The sequence below is a fragment of the Notechis scutatus genome, chromosome 2 (genome assembly GCF_049901735.1).
Source record: "Notechis scutatus isolate UNSWTSFEM ecotype Mainland chromosome 2, rNotScu1.2, whole genome shotgun sequence".
In the NCBI taxonomy this organism is placed as follows: Eukaryota; Metazoa; Chordata; class Lepidosauria; order Squamata; family Elapidae; genus Notechis; species Notechis scutatus.
The window spans coordinates 199,063,482-199,082,239 of NC_142010.1; the positions used below are offsets into that span (position 1 = coordinate 199,063,482).

Genomic DNA, 18,758 nt, shown 5'->3' on the forward strand with positions numbered 1-18,758 from the left:
TTTGCTGTGATGTGAAACACCCATGAAACACTACATGCAATATTTTGCTATGCATGTACCTATGCAATACATGTAATACCCAAAAGACATACAATATACAAGAAAGCCCTTAGAGGTTATTTGATAAAGTGAACTATGAACCACTAAAACTTTTGCAATAATATATTTGTTAGTCCTTAAGGTGATACAAAGCTCTATGTTGTTTTTTTGTGCACTGACACTTATGAAAAGTGTGCAATATAGACCCATACATCTTAAACAGATGCCTCAAAATGTGTCAAGTTTTACTTTGACAAATAGGTAGAGATTACAGATTTGTGCGATAAACATGCAACACAAGTGACAAACAATAGCTTGCTTCCATTGACAATTACAAATAATTTGCACATTGAGTAGTACAATATAATTTATGTTTCACGCATGCTTCTTTGACATTTTGTTTCTGTATAGTGGACAGAAGGGTCTCAGCATGTGAAGCACTTCACCAAGTTTGCTTCTGGATTTAAAAGTTAAGCAGGATGGGCCACCTGGAAAGTGACACCATAAAATCCCAAGGAATAGGCTAAATTATGGAAAAGGCAATGGAAAACTCTTTCTATACATTTGCCAAGAAAATAATGCACTTTTTAAACTGTTGCCAAGAAAAATTACATGCATGTGTCCATGAACTCACCAGGAATCAAGCTAAACTCAAATGAAATTTTACAGCACTTTCAGTTGCCAAGAAACAATGAAAAATTATTTTTTCCAAGAATTTGCTGATAGGAACCAAAACTGACTTACTGAATAACCCAGGAGTGTTTCTACAGAAGCTCCTTGTTTTGACTGACAGCTGATGTGATAAAATGTGAACAGCAGGTGGTGTTTTTCTGTCAGTTTAGCTGGGAGTTTAATTTTCACTTCTTCATAAAAATCAGGACACCTGTATTTTTAAAACAAACAGATATCTATATCTGTATCTCTGTATTTGTATTGATATGTAAGCAGCAAACATACAGCCTTTTTTTAAAGAACTGCAAGTTTCTTTACCTATTTATTAGTTTTAGTATATAGCATATCATAAGCTTTGTGATAGTATAAATCTGTCACAGAGATCATAAATAATGAAAAGAAATAAGAAGTGTTATAGAATTTATAGATCTAACCCAAGTTGAAGAAAAGACCAAGAAATTGCTGCTACAAGTCCAGAAGAAGATGAAATCTATATTTATATAGGCAAAATATAAAATTGTTTACCAATAAATATAATTAAAATGTGATTTCTTTGATAAGCGTAGACCAAAACCAGCATAGATTTATGCTGCAATAATGGGGAAGCAAAATTTTGTCCTGCCAGATTTAATAGTAATTAACTATTGAATTAATGATTATATTAACATGGAAATCATTTATACATTTTTAAATCCAAAATTGACAATTCTGGCCCTATCCACAATTGATATCACTACATCCAATGTTAAGTAGAACTGTGCTTAAGAAAATTCACACTTATATGGGAGATAAAAAGAAAGCATGGTCAATTCCTGATTATACTGAACAAGTACTCATAAGTAACATGAAACACCATGTCTTAACTTTTTATGTTTTTTTTTAATTCCTTGTTCAGGGTTTTTTGTTGTTTCAAGAAAAAAAATGTATAGTAACTATTTTAATTACTGAATATAAACACCTTTAATGAAAATGGTTTAGCTCTTTTTTTCCACCCAGCATTTATAACTATTAACTGTTATGCAAATACTGTATATTTCAGCCTAAGGATACAGATGGTAATAATAATGACCTTACTTGTTATGATATGTTACAGGAGTGTAAATCTCTTTTATGAACTCTGGACCTGTAGATTTTCCAAATATGACCTAGACAGCAAAATATAATTCATTAAATGAAGCAAAGTAAAAAGTTACCATGATCCAAGGATATTTTTTGGATGGACAGAATATATAAATTACTTGAAATTGGCAATATTGATTTTATTTCTGATCACACTGAAGTGATGCAGCCATTATTTTAAAATATAAAAATCATAAAATAGATATGTTGTCATTTCTTTAACTGGTGACATGGAAACTCAGATTTTAAATTGGCAGATTGTAAAACAGTCAGTATCCATATTCTTAGAAAGGTATAGGTATGCATACCACTGCTCCATCAAGGGTCCAATTTTTATATACATATTTTATTTTTATAATTTTTATAATGTCCACCAGCCCTGGCTGGACACACTATAAAAGATGACACTGAGATGACCATGATAGATTTGAAGGAGGTAGTGAGAGACAGAGGGGCATGATCCATAAATGATCCAGAATGCTGATCCATAAAGACATGACTGAATGGCTGATGACACCACAATGTTTCATCAATCCATATTTTGCAGTCCACAGACATCTTCAGGGATTATACAACTGAAAGCTGGGCACAAATTTTCAACTGTTAGTGGCAAAAAGGTAGTCCACCTGGCTTTAAAATAATTGTGAAGAGCTCCTGGGATATACGTTTGTTTATGTGTATGTAAAACAAAGTTCCAATCAAGTGAAATTGAGCATTTTACTCTATAGCTAGTTGTTAAATGGAAATTATACTCAAAATAATGCTTTAGCAAATGAATTATCAGAGTATAGCTAATTTTTATTCTTTGATCATACAGGTAATCCTTGAGATATGACCAGTCACTTAACAGCTGTTCAAAGTTACCATAGGCTCCCCAATAACTACATAAACCCATTTTGAAGTTATGGCCACTGCAACATTTCCCCCTCATATCCCCTTCCTCAATCAGGACACCGCAATGCTTGGGCCTACTCCACATATGCCTATCACCCATTGCACAATTATAATTCTGGGCACCAGAATGCAATTTGGCCTCTGGAAATCAAGTGTCCGCTTCCAGAATTGCAACATGCAGCCAAGAGAGAAATCTCCAGGGTCCTGTTGCTTGCTAGGCTGAAAAAAAATCTCCTAAGTGAAAGGAGTGCCAACATTCTGGAAAAGTTTGGCTTTATCCAAAGATAATTGGAAGCATTTATTGCAGACAAGAGCCAATATATGGGAAATTTGTATGGAAAACAGATCTGAATAATTCTGCAGAATCTGAACAGGCAAAAGAACAAAGGACTTTCTTACCGGCATTGCACAAGAAGGATTTTCTCCACACATATATTGAATCTTAATGGTAATGTTTCGTCCTGAAGCCAAGCGGTTTGCAAAATTCAACCGCTGTGGATACACATAAAGAAGATTTCTGCGGGGAGAGAAGCATGATAATGATGATGACGATCACTTTAAGTTTATGCTAGTTTCCCTTTCCTTTTCTTTATCAGCAACACTCCCCCCCCCCCCAAGAGAAATACTAATTTACAAAAATCCTGAAAGTGGATTTCACTTTTTTAAGACAAAGAAATGTACCTTTTTCTTTTAGATCATCCCTTTTAGAAAGCCAGAATAAACATTTGTCTCCAAGTAAAAGGATGAAAAAAATAATTTTGTAATGTATTTTGGTTTTTTTTTTCCTGGAATATTAGGCAAGTGAAAGAATACGTTCCTCTCCAAATTATTTATTTTAGAAACAAAACAATCAAAGGCCAAAAAAAAAAGGATGTAGAAGAGAGATATTTAGTGGGGGGACCCAAAATTGACAAGATGATGGACAAAGCATCACAATGTAAATCTCATTCTCTTTTGAATGCAAGAGATATACATACATACATGGGTGAGGCTCGGATTGTGACATTGTTTGCCTTCTTGCCAATTTTGACAAAATCTTGTCCTGTGAATGCTACTGATGCTAAAGAAAATAACGTTCAAACCATGTAACATATCTGGGAATTAGGGTCAAAAGAGTGCAATTCTGAAGCAATTTTATTTAAAAATTAATGAGCCCCTTTCCAGAAAAGAAAAAAAATCATAAAATATTTCAGAATGTTGCTATGTGCGTGATACAGGATATTCTTTGACATTTGCAATGATATATTTTAATAAAGTAGTCATCTGGTTGAAACTGGAGATCTGGTGTACATCTGATTTTTAACACCAAAAACTTTTACGCTTATCCTAATGAAAATGTTAAAGTACAGTTCCACCAAATCAAGAGAAAACCAGAGACCTTAGAAGGGCTTCTAACATAAGATGGACCCATTCACTTTGCATTGACATCTCACCCACCTCATCTCTCATTTTACAAAATCATAAAACACCAGGGACCTAAAGATAGACTATTCTTAAGCTAGTATTTATTTAGGTTGGTGGCTGTCTTAAGAATAAATATGTTAGAACCATACTTGATAAATGGGAAACATTTTCTAATACAGTTAGGTATACAGGTTCTCACACAGTTGCCAACACACCATAATTCTCATGACTTCCTTCTTATATCATTACAGTATGTCAGAAATGGTGAATCAGCTGAAAGTGCTGCAATAAACAAACAGGTCACTGATGAATGTTTTATTTCTTATAATGTGAATTATGTTAAGTAGAATATGATTAAAAATGGTCTGGTTTGATTTAAATTCAATAAAGATTTTTTTTTCTAGAGGTACAATAAATACAAGAATAAGAGACAAAGTCTGTTCTTGTCGCATACCAGGAAATATTTCTTGAGTGGACTGATATTTAATGTATTTTTGAAGGTACAATCTTTATCTTACTTTTAAAAAATGAAATTGTAAAGCAATTTGTTTAAATAGATAAAAAGTAGCACTACAGAATTAATTCTTCACCATTCCTCATTGTAATCCCTTTCCAAAAACACTCTGTGTTATTGAATGCTTTCCTTTTGCTGTGAAGCAGAGAGAGCTAAAAATAGGGCAATTCTTCCATTTGAAGAGATCAAGCACAACATTGCTTATACTAGTTTTAATTCTGAAGGCAGATCATTTCTTGAATAATCTCCACATTTGAAACAGTATTATTGAAATATATACATACACAAGGACTCTCTAGAAAATAGTGTGCATGTACAGATCAGTAGTCCTGGTTCTCTAAGTAGCAGCACTGTTTGCAGCAACATATATAAACTCTATCTACCATACAACACTTCAGATGCATTTCTATTGAGGAACCTACCTTTGTCATTCACACAACATAGGCCTCAAAACAGTTAAAATGGACAGCAAACCCCACAGTTCCCCATTTCCTTGCTCTTCTTTTAAAACCAAGCTTATTTCTTAACCTGATTCAGAGAGAGGTTTGTGTGAATTTCTACCTGTTTAAACTTGCATCAAGCCGTGCAGGTAGTTTTTGATGCAAAAGATATTGAACATAATTATTCGTATTTCACTAACTACAGTAAACAAAGGCTTGACTTTCTCTTTGTTATATGTAATACATACAGAGAGAGAGAGTTGGGAAATGAGTTTAAGCCTATTCAAGTCTCTATTGCTAGAGAATTTCTAAATAATTTTCTGAATAATTTCCTAAACTAAAAAAAGGTTGACTGGTATAACCCCGATATTGCTGGTTCTTCCATTTCTTCCTGCTCTGCTAACTTTCATTGCATGATGTAGTGAAGAATATAGCTACCGAAGATTCCCTGTATGTTTTTTCTACTAGGAAAAATAATGGCTTAGGATTAATTAAAAAAGAAGGTCTCTTCAGTCTAGAATCTTGCTTTTTATTTTCCACTGAATTTCAGCAGGAAACAGAAAGAGGAAGGACCAGGAGTGACTTGGCACAGGCCCAAATCATGCCAGAGCTACTGAGAGTACAGCCATTTCCAAAGTTGGTAAGAGGAACATAGACTGGGTCCTAATTTACCATTTTTGCCATTTTCTATTATCTTCTTGTGGCCCAACCAAGCCTTGACTACAATGACTTACTGGTCAGAACTGGATTCAGTAGAATCAGTGAATTTAAGGAAAATACAAATCTGTAGAAGTACTTGTACGGAATGGTTGTTTTTTTTTAATGAGAGTGATCCAATCAGGGCTAAAAATATTCAGAGATCGTTCTGTGTAATTCTGGGGGGAAATAGAGGAATAGGAAGTCCTGGGAAACAATATGGCTAATTGGCTGCTGCTCTGAATAAAAGAACTAAAGAACTTCAACTTGCAAACACTGCTTAAATTGTAAGTTGAAAACCTAGAAAACCAAACATGTAAAAGCAGCAGAAACAATGATGTGAAAAAGCATTATACTTTTATTTGAACTGATTAAAAGGGACACACTTTTTTGAACATTTGAAAAATAAACAAAAACTTTTGCTGCAAGAACTAAACTTCAATATGATATTATTCCATAATAATCAGACCATCATTTACAATTATCTTTCTTCCATTACTTAGATGCAGCTATCCAGAAAAGAACCTCTCATAATAATACAATTAATAGGGTAACTTAGGGAACCAATAAAAACCTAGAAGGGTTTTTTCTTCCTTGTCCAGTTCCTGTTATGTATATATTTCTTTCTGTATTTATTTTAACATGTACAGTGTAGGAGACTCCAATTATGTAGCTCTAGCAACCTAGAAACATTCTTACACAATAAAATTTAGACTAACTATTAAAACACACCATCATAAAAACTCTAACTTAGGAGAACTCTGAATGGTAAAATAGAAACTGTCATAGGAAGGCCAGCCTCAGTTCCAGTGGCAAGCTGTTCCACGGTCTAGTTCCTTTCATGGATAAAATAGAGTTAGCTACTGATGTCAAAAGCATCATGAAGGAAAAGCTGCAGAAAATATACAAAATAATTTACCTTGGGAGACAGAAACAACAGCTGCTAGAGAACTATTGTCTCTAGCAGCTGTTGTTTCTATCTTCTAAGGTAAATACAGACAAAACATGTTTTCAATCATCTTATTTATTCATGAAAATCCAAATAACAAAACTATTTCCATCTGTTTTGATTTACACTCGACTTTCCTAATTCAGCAAGATAGATAAAATATCTTACCTATATACAGTATGGGGCACATAGACTTCTCGTACTGGAAACTCCAAAATCTCTTTATAAATACGACTGCGATTTTCAGTGAATGGCTTTACTTGTAACAGTTCTGGACTGAGACAACAATTGAGACCTTCTGAAGCAGGGGAGACCTCCAATTTAAGCAAACCTTAGGAAAATTAATAAAAAGAAAGTGATGTGGTACATTAAAAGTACGAAAGCCATAAGAAAATCCCTAATCTGACACGCCTGATTCACATATGGTCTAGAATTTATAAATCTAAGTTGGCTGACATAACAAAAGCTCGTTATTTTACCCTCCACAGAATATCTAGCATGCATTAAAATTCATACGAGCACAAGTATATGAGAACAGGTTTATCCCTTCCAACTAAGCGGTAGATAACAGAAAAATCTCAGGCTAATGATGGCCAGGATCGGATCATCTGTAATAGAATGGCAGGGTTTAGTTTAAGAGAAGCCCCTTGGGGAAGGCAAAATTCCATATGGAAATTCTCCATTAAGAAGGTCGAACATCCTCACTACTACAAGACAAATATACTTGGATATCTTTAAAAGAGATTGGATAAATCCACAAATAACAAGTCATTGAACACTCAGTGCTACCTCTAGGATGGAGACAGTATGTGTCTAAATACTAGTTGTGGGACAATAAGGAGGGGGGTTGCATCTTCAGCATCTATTTATAGTATAAGCATCCCCCAAACATCCGTTTGGCTACACTGAGAAAGAAAATGCAGAACTAATATTGATTTTGGCTGATATAGTACTTTATTACGTAGTTTATTTAGTAGTTTATTATGGTCTTAAATCAGAGTGTCAAACAAAAATACAAACCACATAAACCAAACTTAAAACATTGTAATGTACTTCACTTCAATCATTTTAAAAATCCCATAGTCCAGCAAGTTCCTTTTGCTAAAAAGCAAAATTACATGACTAAATATGCAGAAAATATTTAATATAAAAATTATTCAATGGCCTGGTATGTGTTTTTATTATCATCATTAAGGACTGAATTAAACTTGACTTAAAATCAGAATGAACAGAACAGAATAAGCAGAGTTGGAAGGGACCTTAGAGGTCTTCTAGTCCAACCCCCTGCTCAGGCAGGAAACATTATATCATTTCAGACAAATGGTTGTTCAATCTCTTCTTAAAAACTTCCAGTGTTGGAGCATCCACAACTTCTGGAGGCAAGTTGTTCCACTGATTAATTGGTCTGTCAGGCAATTTCTCCTTAGTCCTAGGTTTCTTCTCTCCTTGATTAGCTTCCACCCATTGCTTCTTGTCCTGCCCTCAGGTGCTTTAGAGAATAGCTTGACTCCCTCTTCTTTGTGGCAACCCCTGAGATATTGGAACACTGCTATCATGTCACCCGTAGTCCTTCTTTTTATTAAATTAGACATATCTGATTAACAGAATCCCGATCAAATGAATAAAACATGCAAAGAACATGTTTAATTAATTCAACCTTCCTATATTTAAATGACATATTATCTTGAGGGGTATTGTTACATCTATTATCTAAAAGTGCCAAGAGAGCTCTATTAAATTGATCTCTATAGAATTCCCAATATTATTCAGAATAATTAAACTTAAGCAGTTTGCAAGTATCTCTGGGCATGTTCTTAGGTCTAGTAAATGTTTGTGATTGGACTTAAATCATTTTGGAACTCCGTGTCCTCAATTTGCCCAATAATTAGCTTTTTCAAGGCCTGAGAGTAAAACGTTCTGGGGTGATAAGTCATAGTACAGCAACTTTTGAATGGTATTTTCCAACAAACCTGTCCAGATGTTATTAATGGAAACAACCCAATTGGGGTCAGGTGAAAAGTTCATCCTTATCTATGCTTGTTGGCTTCTTACATTGCTCATATTAAATTGTAGTTCTCTCAAGCATTTGAGTAGGGGAACTTTAATAAATAAGCCATTGGGTTTTTTTGGGGGGGGTGGAAATGGTTACTCAAAAATAAGTGAGATATATAGTATGAGTATCTAATATTAATATTAAGCATACCTGGTATCTTTATTCTTCTCTGCAATGAAGACCTTTTGTAATCAGCTAAAAATTTGAACAAGTCTTCATCACTAAGCCTGTCTCCTTCCTGGAAAGAGCAAGTTATTAAAAAATGATCTGTTTAAAACTAAGTTGCATCTTTATTTGTAATTAACTACATATAAAAACATATTGTATGATTTAAATTTATTGACAATGTCAGTTTCCTTGTTTCTGGTTTCCATTTATTCTACAGTATTGAGAAATAAATTATCTTTTAATATTTTTTCATAGAGGACACACATTTTCTCTCCCTGAACTCATTTTACTTCTACTCTGCTTTCTTTTCTTTCTTTCTGTATCCTTTTTTCCAAAGTCTATTCTTGACAGGGCTAAAAAAAAAAGGGATTTTTCCCCACATTCAGAACTTTTCACCAACTTTTTCTGCTTCATTAATTTTCTTAAAAGTTTTCTAATAAACAAATCAATCTCACTTTTACATTAAATTTCTTTCCCCCATACACAATTGGATGAAAAGATTTATGTTTAAACCATGTTTTTAAACAGAGACATTTTTCCTAAGTAGATGCCCACAAATGCCAATTCGGTTGCTCAACAGTCCAGATATTTATGTACAGATAGTCCTCACTTACCAATGGTAATTGGTACCAAGAATTCCATCACTTAGTGACACAATCATAATATATGAAGTCACATGACTATGCTAACCTACAATGGCAGTTCCATTGCTAGGCATACTTCATGTGGTTGCAGGGTCCCAGTCACATGATCACCATTTGCAAGTTTCTTCCAACCTAATACAACCTAATTCCTATTTTCACACGTACTGAGAAATATTTAGATACTAGTTCATATTTTTGCAATCATCTGATTATTTAATTTATACCCTCTCTTTCCTTTCCTTAATGCATTCATCAACTACATTCCACAACATAGTCCACCTTCATCCCAATCTTTATCATTTTCTCCTTTTACATTCCAGATTATAAACTTCCAAAGCTACTGGCCTCTGCAGTCCATCATAGCATTAGTCAATCAAGCTTTTATTATAAGACTTTTTAGAAAGTCAGGTAAGTTGTAGACTATATTTGTGCCACATGCAGTATTCCCTGCTGGCTGTAACAGTGTAACCAAAGCTTATTTTTATCCCCTGTGATTGGTCTATTCCAGGGGTGTCAAACTGATGGCTCATGAGCCAGATGCGTCACATGCAGGTCACGTCCATCCCAGTTCCGCGAATGGGAAAAACATGGTGAAATGTCATGTGATGTCAACATGACAGAGCGAGTTTGACACCCATGGTCTATTCTATGAAAAGTAGGACCACTAACCTAGAGACTACCATAGACTCTCATATATTTTTGCCAAATAGGAGTTATATATTTAATCCTCATCAAAAAAACTTCGGCCAATTTCTGATTAGCCAACATTCTAAAACAGGGGTCCCCAACCCCCAGTCTGTAGACCAACACTAGGCCATGGCATGCCAGCAACTGGTCCACGCAAACAAGTGAAGTCCCATCCGTGAAATGGAAAAACCTCTCTCTGCGGAAATGGTCCCTGGTGCCCAAAAGGTTGGGGCCTCTATTTTAGAATACCTTACCAATCTATTTTGACAAAAGTTACAGGTCTATAAATCATGACAATAGTAGCAATATGGCCAGACCAGTACATAGAACCCCTTTATACCACCACAATAAGGAATGAGTGGCTTTTGGAATTACTCATGTGGAAGAACTTCCCAACTATACCTGTTTAAAAAAAGTGTTGAGAGTCAGAGTGGTGGTTCTGAAGTTCATTGGGCCAGGAATGTCATCTGAGCTAAAGCCTCTTTCAGAGTATCTTCTAGATTGCAGTGTCACCATTTTTCGATCACCACAAGATCCTTTTCCTTCAAATGTGAAATTTTAATTGGATTTTACTTGGCTTAATGAAAAAAGGCAATAATAGCTATTGCTACATTGTACTATTTCAGAAAATTAATTATAGGTAGTCCTTGACTTACCATCACAATTCAGCCCAAAACAGTTGTTGCTAAGTGAGACATTTGTTAAGTGATTTTGCTCCATTTTATGGCTTTTCTTGCTAGAGTTGTTAAGTGAATCACTGCAGGTGTTAATTTAGCTACACATTGTTAAGTTACTCTGTCTTCCCCATTGACTTTGTTTGTCAGAAGGTTACAAAAGGTAATTACATGATCCAAGGACACTGCAACTGTCATAAATATGAATTAGTTGCCAATCATCTGAATTTTGATCATATGACCATGGAGCTGCTACAATGGTCATAAATGTTAAAAATGGCCATTAATCACTTTTTTTCAGTGCCATTGTAAGTTTGAACAGTCACTAAATGAACTGTTGTAAGTTGAGGACTACCTGTACTAATAGACCTCTGCTTCTCTTTAAATGTCTATTTCTTCCAATATTTTCTACCATGGCATGTTTTCACTGTAAGAAACATATATACTTTTAATATATATATAATCCATGTATTTAAAAGAGTCAGAATCTCATTACATGTAGTCCTCAAATTACAACAGTTCATTTAATGACCGTTCAAAGTTACAATGGCACTGACAAATGTGACTAATGACCATTTTTACGTTACGACCTTTGTAGCATCCCCATGATCATGTGATCAAAATTCAGATGCTTGGCAACTGACTCATATATTTATAACTTTTGCTGTGTCCAAGGTCATCTTCTGTGACCTTCTGACAAGCAAATTCAAAGAGGAAAGGCAGATTCACTTAACAACCAGGTTACTTATCAACTGCAGTGATTCACTTAACAACTGTGGCAAGAAAGATTGTAAAATGGGGCAAGAAAAACCCTAAAATGGGGCCAAATTCATTTAACAAAGGTCTCACTTAACAAAGAAATTTTGGACTCAATTGGGGTCGTAAGTTGAGGACCACCTTTGAGCTCATTTATGCAACAAACCTGCAGGATACACGGCCATTTTAAATGAAAACAAAGGACAAAACCTGGTAATTTGCTCAACCTCCTACATGATTAATAATTAGTTTGTATGCTAGAATGTTGAAGATGCTACTGTGATGACTTAATACAATATAAAGTACAGCACCAATACATCCTATTTTCTTATCAGGCGTGTATGTTCAAAGATTAATCCTTTAATAAAGCAACAGGGTGAAGTAGTAGTAAGAATTTTCCTGCAATTTAACTATTATTTCCAGAGTAAGATTCTTTGGATCAGCTAAAGAAAATATTTGGATCCAACTCATTAATGGTATAGACTAGGGGTCTCCAACCTTGGCAACTTTAAGACTTGTGGACTTCAACTTCCAGAATTCCTTAGCCAGCTTTGAATTCTAGGATTTGACGTCCCCAAGTCTTAAAGTTGCCAAGGTTGGAGACCCCTGATATAGAGTATAATATATTATGGTAGTGATAGAAACAAAACCCATGAAGAGTTTTTTTCCCCAATTGTCCATCAGTTATAAGGATTAGCTTCCATACCAGAACACTATTTATTAAACTTGCTTCACTAGCTACCGTAGCTAGTTAAGGATATCCTTCAATATTTGTTCAGTATGTGCCCACATAACTCCATTACTACGATTATAAAATTACATAATTAAGGGAGAGTAGATACTTCCACTATAAAGTAGAATAGAAATAATGGCATTTTATGTGTTTACACAATTAGTAGAAAATAGTTAATGACAGTATCTAGGATGAATTATAAGATATATACACAGTCTTATATTTAAACTTACCATTTAAAACTTCTAACTCAGCTATATCTTTTTCAAGTGTTGGAATACTAAAGAAACTTGCTAAATTTATAGGTATCCAAGCAAAAGGCATGCGGTACTTTCCTAAACGTTGACAAAAGTTCTCTGCTTGTTGTTTTAATTTCTCAATCTTTTCCTTTGTCTAAAAAATAGGCAGAAAAAATATATGCTGGTCAAAGTTATAAAAATCAATTAAACAGAAAAGAAATGACCTAACATGTTTTCATGGCAGTCATACCATAATTGTTTTTGTTTTTTTTGCAGAATTATAACTTAAAACAAAAGCCAACAGGGTCAGGGACAAATCTAGTAAAATAAAGCCTTACTCAAAAAACAATAGCAGAAGTTATTGGAGTTATACTGTATTTAAAATAGCAGTGCAAAGAAACTGAGAGTTGAATGGAAAACAAGAGATTTATTTAGAAATTTTAAATCTGGTATCCTAGATTTTACGTCATCAGATGAGATTGCAAATTAATTGCTAACAGTGCTAGTATTAATTGGGCTTGTAAGGTCAGAAATTTACATAAGTCTGATATATAGGTAGTCCTTGACTTACAACCCTTGTTTAGTGACTGTTCAAAGTCACGGTGAAAAAAATTACTTATGACTCCTTTTCACATTTACGGAGTTTGCAGCATTCCCATGGTTGTGTAATCACCTTTTGACAAGCACAGTCAATTGGGAAGCCAGATTAATTTAACAATCTTGTTACTAACTAAACAACTGCAGTGATTCATTTAACAACTGTGCAAAGAAAAGTCATAAATGGGACAACATTCACTTAACAACTATCTTGTTTAACAATGGAAATTTTGAGTTCAATTGTGGTCATTAGTCAAGGATTACCTGTACTTTGTGCTAATTTTTCAGTTATTGGAGAATGCAACTTTACATCCTAGGACTAGGACACATTTCCTATAAGACTGCCATACTTGTATAATAATATTTTTACAATAAAAATTGCCTGATAAGATAAATAACACTTTAAATCACAAGAATACAGAAAGATGGCTACATAAATATCCCTATTGTCAGGGTTATAGATTTGCAGTTCCAGTTAAAAACATTTAAATTATATTTACCTTCCCACTTTCATTTTCTTTTAGAAAGATGTAGGGTTCTGCACAATCTCCAATTTCTCCTTGCTGGAGGACTTTTTCAATCTACCAAAAAAAAGATATTCTAATTAACAAAAATTTAATAATAGTTATAAATTATGTTGCTAGCACTTTCATAATGTAAATCTGGATCATAACATATAAATCAGCTTTTCCAATATAAGAAGATAGAAAAGCACTGTCCTACACTGCCCACCATTCTGTAAATATATTAATGTTGTAGCATCCCATTCTTCTATAAAGCTAATATAAGCCTGATTTCTTCAGTTTATGCTGTCTATATGAGTTGGTCTAGCAGTCCCATTATCCCCATCCAATAACCAATGCCATGTTGCCTAGAAATAAAAAGAACTGTGGGCTACCACCACCAGAGTGCACTAGGCTGGTCAATGTTGGTCTATGCCGTCTTGCTTGCTTCCATTACAGCCAACTCTGCCTGGCTCAAGTCAGAAGATAAGAATAAGAAAGGCACCATCATTAGAATACAAATAATGTGACTCACCTTCAGCACAAGATAGATATCCGATGAAGGATATGTTACCGAAAATACTGCAGCCCTAGCCTGAGTGGAGGAGTCAATATACGGTGTTTGGGATCGCAAAAACCCTTTAAATTGTTCGGAGTTCAAATCACAATGAAAACTTTCAGAAATCTTAAAAAGAAATAGGATGAAAGCGATGTCAGTTACAGCACGCATCCTACAATATTGTCATAATAATACCTGTAATGATTACACTATATACATTTTTTCTGGGTGTACGTTAAAATTGCTTGATTCCATGAATGTTGTGGCTTAGGAAACAGCAGAGCCATGCATTTTTAAATTCTGATATGATTTCTAATCTTAACTTCCCATTTAAAGGATTATTGGACAATTATAAGCAAGATTGCCTGTCCAACAAAAACATATATAGAATCTCCCACTCACCTACCATGCAAAATTGATGAATAAATAAGAAATGACTAAAAGAAAAGGCAAATTCTAGAAATTTCCTTTTGCTGATTGCTTATTGCTTATTTTGTATTATATATAGTACTGCAATCTAAGAGTCATGTTGACCGTTACAGGCTACATGTGTGTTGAATAAAGACATAAATAAATTATATTTCACAAAACTATAGGCAGTTGTTGAAAATTTGTTTCTGTATGTCCACACCTCATAAGGTAGAGCAAAATAATTTGTTCAAATCATGAGCTAGAACAAAGTAATTCAGACTGAATTTTCATCCCCTTGGATCAAAGCAAAACTTGTAAATCTATGTTTTATTTTCCTTGGCTATCAAGGAAATTTCAATTCTGTTCTGCTTCCCTGGAAATGGAAGCACAATATCTTGGCAGCCAGGGTGGATGGAGAAGAAACTCCAAACCTTTTGTATTTAGATTTTCATGTTGCCCAAAAGTTACTTATAACTTTTCAATGTACAGCCTTTACAGTGAAGTATAACAAATATTAACCATAGGCAGGAACTATTTAAGAGAAAACAATCCAGCCAACCAACTTAAGATAGGCTAATGAGAAACAGTACATAAATCAGAACAATCCTGATCACACATAGAAAGCCAGCAAACTCTGTCTCCTTGCATCAAAACATGGCAATGTCTATTTTGGCAATGAAACTTCTGCAAGAAGGAAACCAAGCTTAGCAAACACCAAAGATCCCAGAAAAATGTTAAACACTGCATTTAAGTGAAAACAGTGCTGCTACACTCTTACCTTTTTCCTTTCTCTTATATCATAAAGAGCTACGGTTACAAATAATGGCTCAATTTCAATTTCAAATCTGCAAAGGAGAAAATAAGGCACTAACTAATAATTACTAATAACTAGTAATTCACGTGACACAAAATCAAGGACAATGGCTACTTAGAATAATACATGCACTGGAAACATTAGCACAAAACTTAGTTTTGCTTTATCTACTTAACCCTCAGTGCCAACACTAAACAATTTCAAAACATTTATAAAAGTAAATACCGTGGCTGTTTTGTTTTCCTATTGTTTGGAGGGAATCTAACATTTTCTATGAGCAGAGGCATGTTTTTTATTCCCAACAATAAAATAATGATCACTTAATAATAAATAATTAGATGATCCCATTTTTCCTTTATAAACTAAATCTTTTGAGAACAGAGCAAATGGGATCTAACTAATGTGAGGGAAGAAGATAGTACAAAGCTGGTTGCTGATCCTCTTCCATCTAGACCTAGAACTTCCACCCATAGTAACCTATAACGATACACAGATTTTTGCAGCAATCTTGATAATTTCTTCAGAAGATAGAATAACAGGGACAGCATTATCATTCCAAGGAAAAAAATGCAGCAATGTTATCAAAGACCAAATGTGTTTAACTCATGAGGCATGTTAAACTTCAGTTAAACATAACACGACCCAAAATTAAATCTCATTTTTAAAAGAAGATAACATGGTAGCTAGATAACTCTTACTAGGTAGATACTGTATATACATAGACCAGAATAAGCAGAAATAGAGAAATCTATAGAGTGTTTTGTCTAGTGCACATGACAAGCTTTTAAAGTACTTTCCCAGATAAAGCAGTTTTCTAAATGAAGAAAACTAGCACATGGAGGAAATTTGTTTTACATTTTCTACATTATAGATTTCATTCCATCATTCTGTTGTATCGGTTACTCTATATGCCATCTGATTGACCCAAACCCCTAAAAATGTCCCAATAGCACCATAGATGTAGAACTTACTTCAATGTCTGTATTTTCACTAATATCCTATTACCTAGATACTCCTTTGGGCATTCAGGTATTGGTCGTATTTGTACAGAATCCTCCTATTCAAGACATTAAGAACAGTTATTTGTTTTGGTTCATTTTTGCTTCCTGTACTTTGACTGACATCATCCATTACCAGCCCTTCATTTCTTACTTTACAATCAGGCAATAAATTAATGCAGAATATGTAGGAAGTCATCAGAATTATAGTAAAGCCAGGGAAGTTTGTTTAGAATCCAGCAGCCTGCACAGTCGCAGGGCAATTATGATACGAAGACTTTACATCACTGTGGCAGGAGCTGCAGTGGTACTGGTATGCAATTCAGCAATCAGCAATTCGAGTGCTGATTGCTCTCTTTAGGACTTGTCCCAAATAACTTATAGAATCACAGAATCCTACAGCTGGAAGGGACCTTAGAGGTGTTCTAGTCCAAATCCTTATAAAGAATTATAAAGCAGAAGACCTTATACCATCCTGGACAAATGGTTGTCCAATCTTTTCTTGAAAAACTCCAGCAAGGGAGCAACCACAACTCTAGGAGCCAAGCTGTTCCATGCGTTAATTGTTCTCACTGAAATTTCTCCTCAGTTCCTGGTTGCATTTCTCTTAACCCATTGCTTCTTATCCTATCCTTGGTAGGTATTTATTCCCTATGGAGAATAAATCAATGCCCCCTTTTCTGTGACAGCTCCTCAGGAAGGCTAGAAACCTGCTATCATATCACCCCTAGTCTTTCTCTTTGTTAGGCTATACATATCTATTTCCCTTAATGATTTAGCTTCCAGACTCTTTAGCATCCTTGTTGCTTCTTTTTCTTCAATTTTTTTTGAACTACAATTGCCATAGCTAATTACACCATCTGGGCTGGATGGAATTAATGTCTAACATGTACCATCCTTTGTATTATAGTTCCTTTGAAAACCCAGATGGTTGAAGTACAGTTCTGCCGAAAATATATGGCTTACCTCATCTATACTGGGATACAGAGCAAACAACTCAGTTGGCCTGTTGGCTTGCCGTGCCTCTTCATTTTGCCTTTGAATATCTTCTGCTTTAGCAGTCTGCAGTAGGTTGGTCAATCGGGGATCAAGTGGTAGGCTGCGTAGGCAAATTTCTCCAGATGTCAAGGTGGTTTTATTGGATTCATCACAGAGAACCTTTAAGTGCCTGGGACTTGTCTGCTCAAGCAAATAGGGAATAGTTGAACAGATTAAACATACTGAATATTGAGGGTAAACGTTTATTCTCCAAGCTTGTGGGTTAGTTTCCTAATGGAAAACTCCCATAAACTCCACTGAAGATATTACCTAGCTTGGTAACAAAATGTTCGGAAACCAACCCACAAGTTCGGAGAATGAACCTTCACTATTATCCTACACCTGAGCTACAGATATTCACCAATATTGCAATTCTGAATATTGCTATTATATTTCTGTGTCATATTTCCATACTTATTCATTGCAATAACAGATATTAGATTTTCAATACCATGAAATAAATGTTAAATGGAACTACTAACACTCCTTCTAATGCAGTCATTTATTACATGCAGAATAATGGAATAACAGAGTTGGAAAGGGAGCTTGGAGGTCTTCTAGCTTCTGCTGAAGCAGGAAACCCTATACCATTTCAGACAATTAACTGTCCAATCTCTTCTTAAAAACCTCTAGTTTTGGAATGCCCACAAGTTCTGGAAGAATGTCATTCCATTGAGTAATCATTCCAATTGTGAGGAAATGTCTCCTTAGTTCTAGGCTGGAATTCTATTGCTATCATGTCACCCCTAATCCTTCTCTTCATTAGACTAGACATACTCACTTCTTGCAACAGTTCAATTGGTGTGGGGTTTTTTTTGCCTCCAGTCTCCCAATCATCTTTGTTGCTGTTCTCTGCACACTTTCTAAAGTCTCAAGATTTTTTTATATGCAAACACAGTAGAACAAGAAACATATTAAATACTTTGGGAGAAGATTAAGAATTCCTGGATTGCTATAGAGTAGAAGTGTCCAAACTTGGCAACTTTAAGACTTGTAGACTTCAACTTCTGGAATTCCATGGTTTCCAGTTGAAGTTGACAGGCCTTAAAAGTTGCCAAGAGCGGACTCCCCTGTCATACAGCTTAATATTTAAAGGTAAGATGACTTTCTTCTCTTATTCCACACTATTTAAAAAAGAAGGCTTAATTACTTTTCAA

At 34.7% G+C, this 18,758-nt stretch overlaps 1 protein-coding gene across 2 annotated transcripts in view; it reads right to left on the reverse strand.

Moving 5' to 3' along the window:
- DOCK8 (dedicator of cytokinesis 8) overlaps positions 1 to 18,758 on the reverse strand; it is an 84,005-nt gene that overhangs the window by 47,108 nt on the left and 18,139 nt on the right. For both annotated transcript variants that reach the window (XM_026675520.2, XM_026675513.2), the window contains exons 6-17: positions 17,530 to 17,742; positions 16,537 to 16,622; positions 15,530 to 15,596; positions 14,317 to 14,466; positions 13,779 to 13,859; positions 12,676 to 12,835; positions 10,682 to 10,821; positions 8,931 to 9,018; positions 6,896 to 7,058; positions 3,124 to 3,241; positions 1,786 to 1,856; positions 784 to 922 (exon numbers count right to left, since the gene is read on the reverse strand). In XM_026675520.2, the coding sequence (XP_026531305.1) occupies positions 784 to 922; positions 1,786 to 1,856; positions 3,124 to 3,241; positions 6,896 to 7,058; positions 8,931 to 9,018; positions 10,682 to 10,821; positions 12,676 to 12,835; positions 13,779 to 13,859; positions 14,317 to 14,466; positions 15,530 to 15,596; positions 16,537 to 16,622; positions 17,530 to 17,742 (1,476 nt within the window). The remainder of the gene's footprint in view (positions 1 to 783; positions 923 to 1,785; positions 1,857 to 3,123; positions 3,242 to 6,895; positions 7,059 to 8,930; positions 9,019 to 10,681; positions 10,822 to 12,675; positions 12,836 to 13,778; positions 13,860 to 14,316; positions 14,467 to 15,529; positions 15,597 to 16,536; positions 16,623 to 17,529; positions 17,743 to 18,758) is intronic.